Source organism: Sylvia atricapilla, chromosome 13, assembly GCF_009819655.1.
Source record: "Sylvia atricapilla isolate bSylAtr1 chromosome 13, bSylAtr1.pri, whole genome shotgun sequence".
Lineage (NCBI taxonomy): Eukaryota > Metazoa > Chordata > Aves > Passeriformes > Sylviidae > Sylvia > Sylvia atricapilla.
Window position 1 is genome coordinate 13,068,130 of NC_089152.1, and position 16,864 is coordinate 13,084,993.

General features: G+C 39.5%; 2 protein-coding genes across 10 annotated transcripts in view; both read right to left on the minus strand.

Moving 5' to 3' along the window:
* CCPG1 (cell cycle progression 1) overlaps window positions 1–4,867 on the minus strand; it is a 52,045-nt gene extending 47,178 nt beyond the window's left edge. For 3 of the 6 annotated variants that reach the window (XM_066328470.1, XM_066328469.1, XM_066328466.1), the window contains exons 1-2: window positions 4,722–4,861; window positions 575–646 (exon numbers count right to left, since the gene is read on the minus strand). In XM_066328470.1, the coding sequence (XP_066184567.1) occupies window positions 575–634 (60 nt within the window). In that variant the 5' untranslated portion in view covers window positions 635–646; window positions 4,722–4,861. Of the gene's footprint in view, window positions 1–574; window positions 699–4,721 lie in introns of all 6 variants that reach the window. The other 3 variants (XM_066328467.1, XM_066328464.1, XM_066328465.1) reach the window with 2 other exon arrangements.
* A 1,728-nt stretch (window positions 4,868–6,595) lies between these two features.
* DNAAF4 (dynein axonemal assembly factor 4) lies at window positions 6,596–16,013 on the minus strand. 4 transcript variants are annotated; one of them, XM_066328475.1, is made up of 9 exons: window positions 15,960–16,013; window positions 13,534–13,681; window positions 13,040–13,173; window positions 11,796–12,036; window positions 10,897–11,042; window positions 10,190–10,299; window positions 9,337–9,490; window positions 8,189–8,294; window positions 6,596–7,131 (listed from the first exon to the last, which is right to left on the minus strand). In XM_066328475.1, the coding sequence occupies exons 1-9, from the start codon at window positions 15,975–15,977 to the stop codon at window positions 7,022–7,024; spliced, it is 1,167 nt and encodes a 388-aa protein (XP_066184572.1). In that variant the 5' UTR covers window positions 15,978–16,013; the 3' UTR covers window positions 6,596–7,021. The 4 variants fall into 4 exon arrangements, with proteins under 4 accessions (XP_066184572.1, XP_066184573.1, XP_066184570.1 ...); XM_066328476.1 differs by lacking the exon at window positions 15,960–16,013 and adding an exon at window positions 14,264–14,418 and having other exon boundaries at window positions 10,897–10,931; XM_066328473.1 differs by lacking the exon at window positions 15,960–16,013 and adding an exon at window positions 14,264–14,418.
* Between the last annotated feature and the right edge of the window lie 851 nt (window positions 16,014–16,864).

A 16,864-nucleotide genomic window follows, 5' to 3' on the forward strand; every position in this document is an offset into this window, starting at 1 on the left:
TCCCATTATGGCCATGGAATACACACTTGTCCCTGCCCTAATTTTCTCCAGGGAAGACTATGTAAGGACAGAGGGCTGTTCCTGAACAGGCACTGCTGAAATTAGGATCAGATGCCTTAGTGGTAGAAAAATCTGGGAGATATCATGGAATCATTCCCTTCTGCACAAGATATTTTTCCTGCCCAGGATTCCCAACTTTGCTTGTTTTGATGAGGGTACAGATTTATCAGGAGAAAAAGAAATACATCAGCAACAACAGACAAGTTAAACAGAATGTAAATGCTTTCAGGCAGGATGGAACAGAAGAATGCATGTCATAAAATTCTACCAGCTCTTCAAAGTAAAACCTTTGCAGAAGTAGAAATCCTTTTAAATATCAAAATTTATATCAACTATAGTAAAATGATACATTTTTTAAAATAGTAGTTTTATGATTTACTAATAAATTTCTCTTCTATATTCTCTGTTGGTATGCAACATCCACACAAAACAAGAATTAGTAAGCTGAAATAATATTTTACTGCATATAGATAGCCTTAAACTGACAGAACTTTAGCAATGTGAAACTGGGTACCTCGTGATTGATGACAGTCCAGCCGCAAGATGAATCACTGTCACTGGAATTTTCAGACATTTTCAAAGCACACTGCAGGTAAAAGTAGTCTCTTTTAATATGCAAGACTCACAATTTCACTGCTCTATTATAAATAAAAAATAAAAAACAAACAAACAAAAAATAAACAAACAAACAAAAACCCAGAAGAATGGAAATCATGATGTTACAGAACAATACACTAACACACAAATTGTTATTCTGGAATTGAGAAAAAACCCCAAAAAACCAGAATAAAAGTTGAAAAAAGGAAATATACTCTTTTGTACCTATTTCCTATTATCTTCTTTATACTTGGAGCAACTATAGCTTTGCTAGGGTACATACCTATTTCAGCCAGCCAAAAAGCCTTAGACTAGATAGACACACATACAAGGCTAGTCAGTAAACTAATAATCAAAGTTAAACAATGATGCTATAGACAAATTATAGGACATGATTCAGTACATGAAATAATTTCTGCTTTGTTGCATACACAGAAACTAGAGTTTATTCAAAAAAACACTGTGGTTTTTTTGAGAAGAAACAGATTAGAATGTTTTGGTAGCAATTTCCTTCAACTACTGGGCTAAAACAATATTTCCTGTTTCTTTCACTCCTTTTAAGTACTCTCAAACACACAGATTCTAAGGAAAATTCAGAGTGTACCTGGCAACTACAAAAACAGCATGAAAATAACCCAAAGTATAAATTTTTTTAACATTACCAGATGACTGGTACCCACTTTCAAAAGAGAACTGTCCAACTGCAGCTGCCTGTTTATCTTTTCTCCTTTTTAACAGGAATTTACCAGGAATACAGAGTATTAATTATCATTGCATATTCTGATCAATTTTTCAAGTCCTTAATTAGCAAAAAGACTTTATAAAGGAGTTTAATACATTTCTTGCTCCTTGAAATAAAAATACATCAAGTTGTTACATAAAATTGACTATGGATTCATCTCGGTGGAAAACATCTTGCCAAAATTGAACAATTTCCAATTGATTGCCTGTTATATTATGCATCAACATAAAAAAACAGCCAAAGAAATCATGGTTCAAGAAATCTTTTATCACAGAATTTAAGACACCTGCTTTATTTCCCACTCTTAGTTCCAGTAAGAACACAGAGGAAAGCATGTATGTGTTTAAATTAATTTGTTCTTTACTTTATCATCAATCCTGTCTTCACTCCCCGTTTCTCAACACAGAAATTATACACAGAACTTTGAATAAGAACATCTAAATACACCAGTGTGGCTAGAAACTGGCACAACAAAATATAAAACTTCCAATTCCACTTAATTTTCTCACAAAACATAGTAAATGTGTCTCATATCTCATATATGATGCATAAAAACATGCATTATGGTAGCTATTGTATGTTTTTCTAAGAAAAAACCATTTTCATATCAAGTTCAACTAATACATTTAGAGTTCCTCTGTAAAAAAAAAGGCACAATCACAACAACAGTTTAAGCACAAATATTCACTAACAGGCAACTTAAGTATATGAAACTTAGAGAAAAACTGAGTTTCTATTTTTTTATAAAGCCCTACTTTGAATATGGCTGTAATTTTCCCAAAGATATTTTTCTTCCTTCATTAGTGCTTTTCCTGGAATCTCAACCAGGGGATGTCAGGTTGGGAGGGGGTGGAAAGAAATCTATTTTGGTTTGAGCTGTTTGGGTTTTTTTAAATCACACTGCATACAAGGATCTTTTTATTTTTTTTTTTTTTTAAATCATGATTTATTTTTAAATCACACTTCTTCAATCATCAAAATAACAAGTGCCCAAATGGCAAAGACTAAGTTCTGGAGTTTACATGTGACAAGGGCATCTGCTTGGTGTCATTAATTACCCTAAATGTGCCCAGGCATCCAGCAGCAGCAGCATTCCTTTCACAGGAAGGTAACTCCCAGCAGCTGTCAGAAACATCACTGGCTACCTTGCAAAACCTGAAGTGAATTCTTAAAAGACAACTTCAGAGCACCAGTACAGTTTGATACAAGTACAACTAGAGATTTTAAAAGCCCAAATTGTAATGGCAGACTCTGTGCTGGACATTGCAACATCTCCCTTCCCCCAGCTAACTCAGCATTTCACCCCGGGCCCAGGCTACCCCGACAGAAACACCAGCCTGCTCTCCCTGTGCAGCTACAAAACACCCTGAGCACTGCAGAAACCCAAATGGATCTTATGAACATACAACTATGGCTTTGCCTTCCACATAGACATCTGTCTTCCCATCCCAAAAACTAAGAAAAATAATGGATTTTTTAAAAAAGAATAATTAGAAGAATGCTAAGATGTATGGTTAGAATTGCTAAATTTAGCCAAATTACCATAGATAGATAGTTCGGCATTAGACTGAAGGGCATCTATAGAGTAAATGTATTCCTACAGGTACATTCAGCAAACATACACATGTAAAACAGTTACCAAAATTAAAGCACTTTATTACTTAGTTAAATCTAAAAGATCAAAAAGACCTAAAACTTTAATAAAAAAATTTCTTAGGTACAGTGTTCCTAAACTTCAGCCATCAGCTAAACAGCTTATTTCTGTAACAGACTAATAAAATACACATAATCATAACTAAATTCTAGGTCAAATTCAATCCCCTAAGTAAGCTGAAAAACAGAAGACTAATTTGAGCCTGATGGCCAAACTGATCCACCCACAAAATCTTCTCCAGTTTGATTCTCCACCAAATGCCAAAGTCCCAGTAAGAACCAGGATGCTTCTCCAACCAGCTAAAGGGGCTGGAAATGCTGCCACTGTCTTCCTGAATGCAAATGTTTTTAAAAAGATAGCTCTGAGCAGGAATTAAAAAGCCATAAAGCCTTCAAACTTCCCAACGAATCAAGATGACACTAATGGGTTCTAGCCCAGTAACAGCAGGGGTAACTGGAGGATACACCAGTGTTACACATGTCCTGTAATACGTCAGGCCAAGCCAAGAAGGAAAGACTGGGGAAAAAAAAAACAACCAAAACCACACCCCCTGGTACACTCATTTTGTATGCTCACTACGTATCTTCATTGCTGCTTTGGACATCATCTTCTTAACTTCTATTTGGACAAATTAAATACCCATTATTTTCAGAGTTCAATTTGTATGTATTTGGGGAACAGGGGCAGGATTCAAAAGTGTGAACTATTTGCCTATCCGTAGTGAAATGCAAACCAGAAGCATAAGGTGTAAACGCTTACAGCCATATGTATTGTTGATAACACAATACCATGTTATCCCAGATATGTATATAAAAATAAATCTGAGATACCACATCCTATTTATCCACTGTGAAGCAGAAAAAATACCAGTCTTAAAAAGAACTACTTCAGTCTAAATAAACTCTTAAGCTCTATTATCTAAAAAGAGGGTTTCCTAGACTAAAAAGATAACCTTCAATAAGCATTGACAAAGACAAGTAACAGACAACAAGAGGAATACAAATGTGTTCTACAGAGTTTGCTGCACTGTCATTCCAAGTAAAAACTCTCAGTTCTCTTCTACAGTCGATTCTTTGTTGCACAACATAAATAAAAACAGTTTCGGTGCTATTACATTTCAGGGTTCTCATGGAAGTTTATTATTTCTGCTAAGCTTTCACTTCTTTCCCAAAGTAACATTCTGCTCTAAGAATATATTTAGCAACCCATATTAAATACAGAATACTCCCTTGTCATGAAGGCAAGACAAACGCGGCTCCTACAAGCCAGCCCCTGGCCATTCCCCGCTCCGTCGCTCGTCCCGCGCAGGTGTTCCTGGAGCGCACCTGAGCCCGAGCGCGGCTCGGCGCCAGCGCACTTAAAGCGCCAGGACAGTGTTTATCAGACAGAGCACCTTGCATCAGCCGGCGAGGCAGCGGCAGCCGATGACAGAGGAGGAAGCCGGCAAACGCCAGCCCAGGCCGGGGCCGGCACGGCGGCGACCACGGCGCGGATCCCGCTCGCCCCCCGCTCGCCCCCCTCGCGGCCGCCCCGCTCCCCGCACGGGAACGGCCGCCCCGGCCGCGGCGCCCCGGGCACTGCCCCGCTCCGGCCGCCGCGCCCCCCGGAGCTCCCCGCGGCCGGGCCGGGGCAGGGCGGCCGCCCCCGCGGGCCGGTCCCGCCGCCTACCTGAGCGCGGCCCTGGCGGGGCCCGGCACGGACGAGGGCCCGCGGCCGCCGGTGACGCCGTCACAAACAACCCGGCCCGCCCGGGCCGGCGCCTGCGCGCGGGGCGGCGCCCGCGGCACCCTGGCGAGCGCAGTCCGCGCCCCGCCGCGGCCCGGCGGCCACAGCGCCCGGAGCCGCCCGGAGCCGCCCGGAGCCGCCCGGAGCCGCCCGGAGCCGCAGCGCCCGCGGCAGCGCAGCGCCCGGCCCCCCGCGGCCCGCCCCGGGCACCGCCATGGCAACGCCGCGCCGCCCGGCTCGGGCCGGCCGCCGCTGTGCCGGGCCGGGGCTGCGCGGAGCCCCTTGGGCGCGGGAGAGCCGGCCGCGGGGACAGCCAGCTCTGAGGAGCCGCGCTGCGATCCGTGCCAGTAACGCTGGTACTGAGGGAAAGGAAAAAACAAACAACAGTACCCTCAGCCCCTAAAAACCAACCAAACAAAAGCGCCGCCAAAGAACACCCCAGAACATGCCCGCCTACCCCCCAAAAAATATCCAACCCAAAGGTGCTGTATTAAAAACAAATCTTTGATTCTTCTAGCCTCAAGTGGAAAAACTCTGATGACTAGGAAGTAATTTGGAAAGTCTCCTCAAAGTACAGGCCCTGCTGCTTCAGGAGAAACTGTCCCAAGAGCCTCTCAGACGGGGGACAAGGCAACTCTTAACTCGCCCCCATGCCCCTAGACCACATCTCATCAACAGGCACTGCACAAACAGAGCAGATCCAAAATCCCAGAGGTTTAGACCCCAACAGTGCTCTGATACTGGAACAAGAAAATTAATCGGAGATGACAACAGGCCTCATTAACAAAGTCAATGTCTTACTCAAGTTTTAACTAAAATAGCAACTTAAGCATTGGCTTCATGTCTTATATGACTGAGAAACAAAGAAAGAAGCTTTCAGTGCACCTCTGAAGAGCAGCAGGTTGTAACTGGCTTGCTCAGCAGCACTAGGGAGGTACCTTAGAGAAGTTTTACAGCAGGCTCAATGATACTAGAGCACTTTCCATTAACAGACCAAGAAGGATTTGTCATATGATAACTCACTCCCTACAGAGAAAATAAAATAAAATAAAAATACACACATGTGAGCATGAGGGAGGAAGCACAGTCACTTGTACATTTCTCTAGGACTCTATTTTTCATATTCCTGTATCTTAGAAAAAAAGGTCAGAACTAAATCAAATCACCCACAGTTTCACTCTATTCTTACTCTCATTCATATTTTTATTACCCATATTAACTATTTCTGCCACACATATTAAGATATTTTTTATGCTCAGGATTATCACTAATGCAGAAATTGATGCAAAGCTCAAATTTTACTATCTTCCATAGTCTTATGAGTCAAATTACCACTGTCCACAGTTTACTAAATAAGGTCAAAGTGTTAAGTTCCTCACTCTCCACCATGCATGTGTTTCAATACACATCTTGAGCAATATTTGCTCTGACCACAAACAGTTAACAAATTTGAAATGCTTTGCCCCATTAGTTGAAAGGCTAACATGGGTTGAATAAGATGTATCTTCCTCCCATTGCCTGTCTCCTCTCCTTAGCCCTCACTTCCCCTCAGTAATTATAACAAGAAAACAGAAATATCTGTAAGGATAGCATTACACTCAACTGAGGCACCCAAACTGCTGCACTGCCCTCCTTCCAGCTGTTATAAAAAAGTGTTTTCAGCCCCTTTCAGTGCAATGCAGCAGTTTTCTGTAGGAAAGCAGGGGCAGCAGCTACCCCAGACATTTCTGACTGAGCACTCCTCTCAAGGCACTAAGTAAAACAGCTGGAAACAATGCCTGCCTGATACAACACTACCAAATTTGCACACAATAATATATACCTGCATGATAAATACTTTATTATAAAGACAGAAATCAGTCATAAATGGTATTTAGGAAAGAGACTGATGCAGAAAATTCAGAAGTCTGCTAAAACAACTCCTGAAAGGTGTAGTTGAAATGGTCCCAGCTTGGACTGAACACTTAACAAAAAGGAATAATTTCAAGTCCAGGGCTTCAGATTGTCAGAGTAATACAGGATGTTAACAAAAAGCAAAAATATGACAACTTTGTATCAAAATAATATAAAATAGATCTAATCATGTCTATAATACTCTACTTTCCAATAATATATCCAATCTTTTAATTTTGTAAGTGTTCTGAATGAAGCAGAAAAATGTCTAGGTAACACACACTAAAGAGAAGTTTCCTTCTGATGTCCTCAAAGGCATTAAAGAGTTTCCTTTCTATATTTTTTTAAAATTAAGAGCCTTGCATTGTTCCTTGAATTAGATGTCGAATCTTCTCAGCATCTTTTTCTATATTTTTATTTCTAGGATCAATCTTGAGAGCTGCTTCATAATCCTGAAGACCTAATATTAAGACACATTAATAAGAATATCAATCAAGCAAGAACATCCTCTTTAGCAACTAACTGGAAATAACTACTCCCCAGTCATATGTGTAAAGTATTGATCTTGAGGTTTGTCCTTAAGTAAGATGGCATCAGAATGACATTAGTTAAGCTTCCATCAGTAAATAAATGTTTGGTTTGTTTTTCCTATTTTACAAAACATTTCAGTGGAAACACTCTACCACATAAGCATTTTCAAGTCTTGAAACATGAAAATAGAACCTCTACATTCATATATACACCAATATATGTGTGTGTGCATGAGGAGACTGTTCTAAAGTGTTCTGCTGAAGAGAGGAAATGATCCTGTGCGAAAATAAGAATAAAAAAAGACTGTGAAAACTAGAGCTTGTGGGGAAAAAACCAAGTCATGAGTACAGGAAGTAAAATGTTGCCTACGTTAGTCTTTTTTATAAGGTTTCAAAGTGCAAATGAAGCTGTGAGGGAATAACCAAGTGATGCCTAAGTAGATAAAGGCAAACAATGGGCAAAGCTTAGTACTTCAACACTTTTGAATTTTGACTCTTTTTTTTAATATTTTGAATATTCTTAATTTTTGTTATCAGCTTTTCACTTGTAAATTTGTTTTACAAAACTAATCTGGATACTCCTGAGGAACTCAATAGGGACACTGCAAATTCAGGTATTCTCACACAAATCAATTGTACTTGCTAAATCATTTTACTCATCAATATGGGTTTCCTACCTCATTTTACAAAATTGTTACTAAGCACTTCACAAGTATTTTAGAAATATTTCATGTTATTTTAACATCTTCAATGGGAAAAACTCCTTAAATTAAGAATGCAATCCATTTTCTCAAACTTGTAAAGATTTTTCAAGTATCCAGTGAATTCTTTAAAAAAATTAAAGAATGTGGTATAAAGGTTTTTAACAAACAGATCGTATAGACCTCCTGAAAACATGAGGGTGTGAGCAGCCTCACTGAGCTGAACAGAGTCACTTGCATGTCACTATAAACTCGTGTGCATGTTTTCAGAAAAGCAAGCCCTCACCTTCAGTGTATAACTCCAGCTGACAAAATGCTGTTCCACGTCTCACATGGGCTTTCACTCGAGCGTTCTCATTATCAGGAACAGGTGGTGTCAACAGTTCCAGTGCCTTTACAAATGAGAGCACACAAAGTATTTATAAGTAGATTTTTTTCCCATAATTTGGGGCTTTTTCTCATTTACAAACACTTCTCTCACCTATAATTACTATTATTATACAGTGACATAATAACTATTCAAACAGGAATAGAAAATAGCTATTCAAATTTAACTATAAATGGTTTGTGAATCTAGTCATTAAGATTCATATCCATCATCCCTGTTTGCCAATCCCAGTTACATTGCCATGGGTAAAGACTGACAAATACCATGTTAAATGCTTATTGCAGTCAAATAATATGTTCTGGTTTTATACATCATATAACCATCATGCTATCAAAAAAAAAAAAAAAAAAAAAAAAAAAAAGGTAGCACTAAAAAAGCACATGTGTTTTAGTAGTAGTTACTAGAAAGGAACAACAACAAGACCAAAAACCCACAAGTTTCAAGACTCAACTACTTATTAGTTCAAAACATAAAAATCCTTGGAAAACTTTTTCTACATTATTCAGGTGCCATTTGAGATCATTCCTCTTGTTGTGCAAATAACAGCTGCTAAAACATCAGGACTATACAGCTGTTCTTTAAAAATATTTGGTTTGTTGGAGGTTTTTTAAGCTATCCTGCTCATCACCACCACATTTTTTTCCTTCAAGCCAAATGAAGCACACCACAACATAAAAGAAAACATATGAGTATACTTTGGTTTTTGTTTTTCTCTGCTCCAAGTTGTGGGTTTTTTCAAGTGTATATATTGCTACAATATTTTTTACCTGTAAAGAAACATACTGGCCAATATATGGCCATTTGTCACAAATGTGTGGAAGCCTGGTTTAGGGTTTACTTTATTGTTATTTTGTTTTAAATTTCTGAAAGTTCATTAATCACTATCAAATTTTAATATTTCGCCATGGCTTCATTATATCAATTTTGAATTTTAAAACTTTGAATTACACTAATATGTATTTACAGATCTGCTTAGAACAGAACCATCACAGTAACAAATCACATTAATGCATAAGATGACAGCCTGAGCTGCTGGATTTTTATACCTTAGAGGAATCTTCAATAGCTTTGTGTAAATTTCTCAGTTTAAGGTGGCAAGCAGCACGGTTCAGGTACAGCAGGGGAAGTTTATTGTTCAGCCTCACTGCAAGGTTATACGCATTTACAGCCCCAAGGTAGTCTCCCATTGCAAACATTTTGCTAAGTGTTAAACAAAAAGTGAAACATGCACTTTAAAGAAGGGGATAAATACAAAATAAACACCTACTTATTGTTAACTCACTTTCAAAAGATTTTTCCTTTGAAATGCCCCTTTATAACCTTTTCTGAGAACAACATAGCTGAAGTTCAGTGCACCTTGATGCTGACAATACAGCTTAGAGATACGTGACAAAAATAGTCACTGCTTACAAGCAATGAAGCATTGTAAGAGTAGACACATTTATGTAGACACAGGACTCATTTTGAAAGCTTTGTATATCTCATTATGATTGCCTAATCAAAGCTTTCTGTATAACACAGCTGTATAAATAAACCAATATTTGTATCAAGTTCCTAAAGTTTATTTTATACAAATGTGTAACCTCTCACTAAAAAAGTACAAACAAAATTAAATCCACTTAGGTATAATAGTGCACTGCCCCAACTTTCTTCAAAGAAGAATATGTATAATGTGTTTACAATGATTTTGTTCATCATGAGCTTCAACAATTGCATCTCTGGATTTATCAGATTCTAAGCCCATAAGCTGTCAATAAAATCTCTAATACAACTACCATGACTACTCTAGACATTCACCAACTCTGTCTAGAATAAATAGACTATACCAAAACTGAACAGTAAACAAACACCATATAGCTAATTAATTTTTAATACACGTTTAAGTGGAATGTAACTTACTTTCCTTTGTCCTTTAACCAATCTGGATTCTTCTCCTCTTCTTTCAAGTCTTCCAGCTCAGATAAATCAGAATTTATTATTCTTCGAGCTTCTGCTTGTTTATGTAGCCACTGTAAATACAAAATGTGCTAGTATTAATTCTGAAGCAAAAATTCAAATCCAAAACAGGATTTCATTTTCATCTCTTCACTCATACTTATCAAAAGAATTCTATTAACCACATATTTCGGGCAGAGAAAAACATGTGATAGTGTCCAATATGAAAAACTTCATTATTTCCCCAAATATTTTATTACCAGGAGAAGTCACGTTACCACATCCCTAACACATTTTTGTTTACTTGTCTGTTTTGATCTTTCAAAATTACTCTGTGTTCATTGAATGGAGCTCAAAAGAGCCGTGAGCTTATTTTAAGACAGAAATGAAAGAATCTTAAACATAAGAGTTAGGACATTTCAAATTTTGCACTTCAAGGAATTAAATTAATATTGCTGTCTTTTCTCCCCCTCCCAAAAAAGGAACATGTTATTTATTAATCTGCACAACCACACTGTGAAAAGAATTTTTATGGAAAATTGTTTCTTTATATCCTAATTTAAATAAAGACTGCCTTCCTTGGAAGATAAGGAAACTGCATAGGTAACATTCCTTGGCACAGACATTATTTTTGTATTGACTGAATACATAATAAATAATTCCCCACTTACCTCCTCCTCTTCTGCAACACGAGATTCTCGCAGAGCTGTGGGAAAAACTCGGGGTGTGAAGTTGACTTTAATTGTAGCAGCAGATCGGGGAGCTGGTAACTGCTCTTCCTTTAAGTTCTGTGAAAATATACTACAGGAGCCAGGACCTAGGAAAAGAGTTAGAGCACTGGAAATGAAAACTGAAGCAACAGATTTTTCTGGTTTTCTACCTAAGTCCAAAGTACACCTGACTTAGAAACGTGGCGCATTAGAATTAAACCTCTAATTGCTTGAGAATAGTTTGAACTTCTTCTTTTGAAGGGAAGGTTCAAACAATTTTTGTTCCTAATGTAGCAAGTAAATAAATGGTATTATGCAGCATCTGTCACAAACTAACTTAAACTCCTCTTACACCTCTCTCTTCGTTGTCTGTATGATGCTGTGACAGGGCAACCATAAGAGCTAAAACTAACCTGTCAAATCAAACAAACAAACAGAAAATTAAACATCTTCTGCTGGTTTAGTTCCCTGAATTAGCTTTCCATGGAGGCAAGACACAGGACAGAGAGCACAAAAGAAGATTGAATATTTCTATGAAATCCAGCAGCTAGGTAACTTTGGGTAACAGAAACCCCACCCCCAGGAAGCCTGCATTACACTACCAGAAGGGCTTTCTGATTTACTTTTCTAAAGCTTAGAACAAAACCCACCCTTGTATTTCCAAAGACTTCAACAAGAGCTAAGAACTCATGTGCTTTAGCTCAATAAATTGCCTGAAAATAACAATTTTATAGTAACTGCAAGCTAAAAGAACTGGTTCGATATGGTGGAGACAAAGATAAGTGATGAATTAGAAACATCTAGGAATAAAGTTATACCCACACTTTAAAGAATTATAAAGCACTGTTCAATTATACAACCTTTTGTGGACTTGAGTCTGGTCTTAGAAGTTCCTTCATTAGGAATTCGAGTTTGGTTCATTTTTTCACTTTTTCTCTCTTTTAATGGCTCGATTTCTTGATGTAATTTTCCCTTTTTTTGTATGCTCTTGTATGCATCACCATCTTTTTGTTGGTTTTTCCATAACTCCAACTCTTTAGCAACCTTCTGCCGCTCCTTTTCTTTCAGATCTTCAATTCTTTTTCTTTCTTCTTCCTCTAGCTATTTGAACAAAAAGCCCTATGAGACACGTAACATCTGATAATACTGACTTGACTAAGTTAAAGTCACCATTATTTTCCCAGTTTCATATCCCAAGCATAGTGTAACCAATAATGTGATCATACAAGCAGAGTTAATTAAGATGCTTAAAAATTACTCTGAGAATAAAGATTTCTGATTAGCCTTTAGAGGTCTCATCTTTAAATTATTGTACTAACAACCCTAAGGTACAATCTAGAAACATTCAGAATTAAGTTTTACTTTTAAACACTGAAAATCCTAGCCATGTTCCAATGTGGATCTCTGGAGAATACAGAAATGTAAAATACATATGATGATCTGAATACTCTGTTTCTTATTTCTCCTCTTCTCTTTGAGGTCATTACATATTTAGAAGAGGTGCAACGCTGCCAACAAGAAAGTCACTAACTGCAGCTCCTTTTGGTCCATATTGCATATTGATATTTCATTGCATGCTCCAAAAAAAAAAAAAATTCATTTGAACACAAGTGAAGTGACCAGACTTCTTATATACATAAAAATGTTAAGAACATATCTTAAAATATACATAAATAACAGAATAACAGACACCAACACACAAAAGACAAACATTTTAAAAAAGCAAGTCTGATATAAAATACCAGAAAGAATAAGTGCAAATTTTTAAAAACAGTATTTTTCAGAGTGCTAAAGGATTAAACACCTGCAAAGGCCACAAAAGACTACAGATTTGCCACATAACTCCACTCTCCTTTCAATAGACAAAAATCTGAGCTTGTCACCAAAAACTTTCATTAGTATTACTCACAGAAAACAGCAACTGCTAGACACTTTTTCTGTAACATTTTCATATTTGTTAATAAATACATTTTAAATTATAGAAATAAATAAATAATAAGGTTCACCACCACTTTAATAAAAATTGGTACTTTTAGCAAAGCATCTGCCAGATTAGTTGGTAGTTGTTTACTTGTATGTCTTGTAGAGCTCCTTCCAAACCTACCTTCATTGTGGCCTCCAAAGCATATTTTTTGTGTTCCTGTTTTGTTATTTTTTTTGCTTCTGTCTCCTCTTTTGCCTTTTCATGGGCTTTTAGAACAGCATTCTCTCTCAGATGTTGTAGTTTCTCCTTGGCAGCTTAAAAAAATAAACTGTTTTAGTCATTTAGGCCTGGAGTTCTACTGGTATGTACCATGTTAATGAAAACAGGATTTCTTCTGCTACTTTGGCAAATACAACATGGTTACAATTTGACAAACTAATGTCTACCAAGCCCATGTCTAAAAGAGAAAAATTAAGATTTTCTTACCCACAAAAATTTTACAAGAAATTTTGAGTTTTTTCATACATGCTAGAACCAGTAGATGTTATTTGTTCGCTCATACTTTCTATTTTTAATAGTGAACACCAAGGTTGAGCTGAGCAGATATCTACCAGCAGCAGTTTCACAGTATGGGTTTCTTACACATAATCTAATTTTCAGAATAGAGAACTTACCATTTGCTAGAGTAAGGGAATCCCACATGACCGGTTCTTTTTTATACAAAGTGAAGAAAATGTTTCCATTTCCAATCTTTGCTGTGCTATTTGTGTCATCGATAGGAGCATATAAAATGGCTTCAAATAAAAAGGGAGGGATGCTTACCTACAAAAATATAATTTGTACTAATATTTACTGTTTAAAATTAACTCTCACATATTCAAAACACAGCACAAGCATACAGTAAGCCTCAAGAAACAGATCCTATTGACAGAACTAATTTGCTTTGTATCCACCGTGGAGGTTTGTAGAAGCCCAGAGAAGGCGCTTCCTTGCCCTTAAGGGTGGGTCATCACAAGGTTATATATTTTATTAATGGCATTGGAAAAGTCGGTTCTTCAGCACTGCTGATCCACTGCCGTAGATCTCAAATTCAGGATAATTATTCACAGTGTAAGCAAATGTATCAATTCAGTTTATTTATGAGAGTACAGGCTGGCACCTGTTGCGTGGCACGAGCAGTAGCAGGGAATGAGCAGTGGTAAAGCCATTATCTGGCGCAGGACGGGCGTTTAACAGCCTGCGGCACACGGAGGGAAATTAGAAAAGATAAAGGGTATAAAAGATAAGATGAACTTGACGTGTTGCCATGGCGCACGGCGCGCGTGCCTTTGAGCAGGGTCACGGAGCAACCCCGCGGCCCTGCGCGGCAGGGGCCCGTGAGCCGAGCGGGCCGCGGCCGCCCACCTTCAGGTACTGCTCGCTGCAGAAGATGTTGGCGGCGGTGGCCCGGGCGCCGCGCAGGGGCAGCGACAGGTACACGGCGGTGAGGGTCTGCCGCCAGCTGTGCTCCCGCAGCCACACCGGCATGGCCGCGGCCGGCCCGCTCCAGGGCTCCGCCCGGCCCCGCTCCGGGGCTCCGCCCGGGGCCCGCTCAAGGGCTCCGCCCGGGCCCGCTCAAGGGCTCCACCCGGCCCCCGCTCCGGGGCTCCGCCCGGGCCCGCCCGCCCGCGGAGCACGCCGGGAGCTGTAGTCCCCGGGCGCCTGAGGGCCGCGGCTCCGGCCGCCGGCGCTCACGCCTCAGCACCGCGGGGGGGAATGCGGCTCGTATCGTCCACATACAGCTCTAGAAAGAGACAAAACTGCCGGTAGTGTGGAATTTCTGATTAAAAAAAAAAAAAAAATCAAAAGCCGAGGATGGATTCTATCGATACGCAGAATGGGCTAGGTTGGAAGGAACCACAGTGGGTCCAGCGTCCCTGTTCAACTGCGGCCATCCCTGAGCACATGGCACAGGATTGCGTCCAGATGGTTCTGGAATATCTCCAGTGAGGGGGACTCCACAGCCTCTCTGGGCAGCCTGTACCCACACAGAAGTTCTTCCTCGGTTCAGACAGAACTTCCTGAGAATTTCTGCCTGTTGCCTCTTGTTCTATTGCTCGGAACTACTGAGAACAGCCTGGCTCCATCCTCTGGCACCTCCCTTCAGAGGTTTACACACATTGCTGAGGTCCCCTCCCAGTCACCTGTTCCTGAGGCTGAACAGGCCCAGCTCCCTCAGCCTGTCCTTGTAAGAGAGATTCTCCAGACCCTTGAACCAGCTTCGGTAGCTCTGTGCTGGACCTGCTGCAGGAGCTCCGTGTCTCCCGTACTGAGGAGCTGAGGGCTGCACACAATACTCCAAGTGTGGCCTCATCACGGCTCAGCAGAGGGCAGGATCACCTTCCTTGACCTACTCTGGAAATGCTGGCACTGAAACTTCCACAGGTCCCCTAAAAATAACTGGGTCATACAGGCAGCCCCACGCTATTGCGAAGCAATATTGTCTGCTGGACTGTCACTGCCAAGAGCTCAGGAGGTAATTTGCACATTAGCACTCCACGTTTCTCAAACAAACTGTAACACTGTATCTGCCAAAGTAAAGTCTAGTATATTGAAGCAACTGCTTCTGGAGAATATGGCCTTAAAGATGTATGTTTAAGTTCCTAAAAAGTATACAATTACCTAGAACTATGAGGAAAAATCCAGAAATAGTGTCTAGTTTTCCCTCTTTCTTTTAAAATGAGACCAAGAATAATGGAGTTTAACACGGCTCACATTACCTAGTATTTCTGATGTGTATCACTGAGAATTTAATTTTTATGTTCTATTACCTATAATACACAGCAGTATTCAACTAGTAGGGGTTAATTTTAAATGCTGTGTAGATATATAAAAGTAGATCATGCAGAGATTTAAAACTTTCAGAGCAAGAAACCCATCATAACTCATATGATTTCTGGGTTATTCTCCATCTTCATTCACCCACATCAATATCATCTGGAAGAATCCTTGCATGGACTGGAATCTGAGAACAGAACCAAATTCCTCTTTCCAAGAACATTCAAAGTACATAGCAGCAGCAGCTACAATGATTATAAAGTAGTAGCCCAAAATCTCCTACCACTCCAGGTGTAGCCATCCAGAAAGCATCCTGCAGTTACAGAGTTCATTCACAGCCAGAAGTCAGAGGTTTTGAGTGCAGGTCGTCTGCCTTGGTCTCTCAGGTGTCATTTTTAGTTTAATCACAGAGAATATACTGAAATGAAGTAGCTTACTATTTATTCCTGCTAGAAGAGCTATATTATGCATACATGCTTTACAAGACAAGACACAGTTAGGGTTACCAGTATTTACTCTTCTCAAATTACACAGAAGAGCTCCAATACATCAACCAAAATGTCTATTTACTTAAAACCTAGATCTGCAATGCAAAGCTTGTAGGAGACACAGTAACTATCTGTAATATGTTTCTATGTCAAAGTAGCAGATTTAGGTGCTAAAGGACACAAAAGGGATTCAGCAAGGTCTTGGATCAACCTTAAAAGCTTTGAATTGATGTGTATGTGCAGAACCACCACCTCTGTCCCACCCCCTCCACAGCCTTACCTGGACAAGCTGCGGTGCTCTCGCTGTGACACACGTGCAAAATAAACAAGAGACACCCATGCAGCCTGGTTCTTCTGCTGCCACTAGCTTTATCAGTCAAAAGTCTGCAGTGAAAAGTTTGCAGTGAAAGAACATAAATTTTTTCCATTGAAGATCTGATTCCTAAGTTCCCATCTCCTGTGCTATGAAGGATGTAGATTTATGCACCACACAAACCTTAATTACATTATTAATATTCTGGACCTTTCAGATGCCTATACATACATATATCCTTTTTGGGGTTATTTCACTTCTAAAGGCTTCAGAAGTTTTAATATATGGGAGAAAAAAAAATTCCTTTAGATAGTTTACATTTTCTTATTTTTAATTATTAACCTTTTTTTCCTCCCATCCTTTCTAAATTCTCTCTCATCCTTCCAC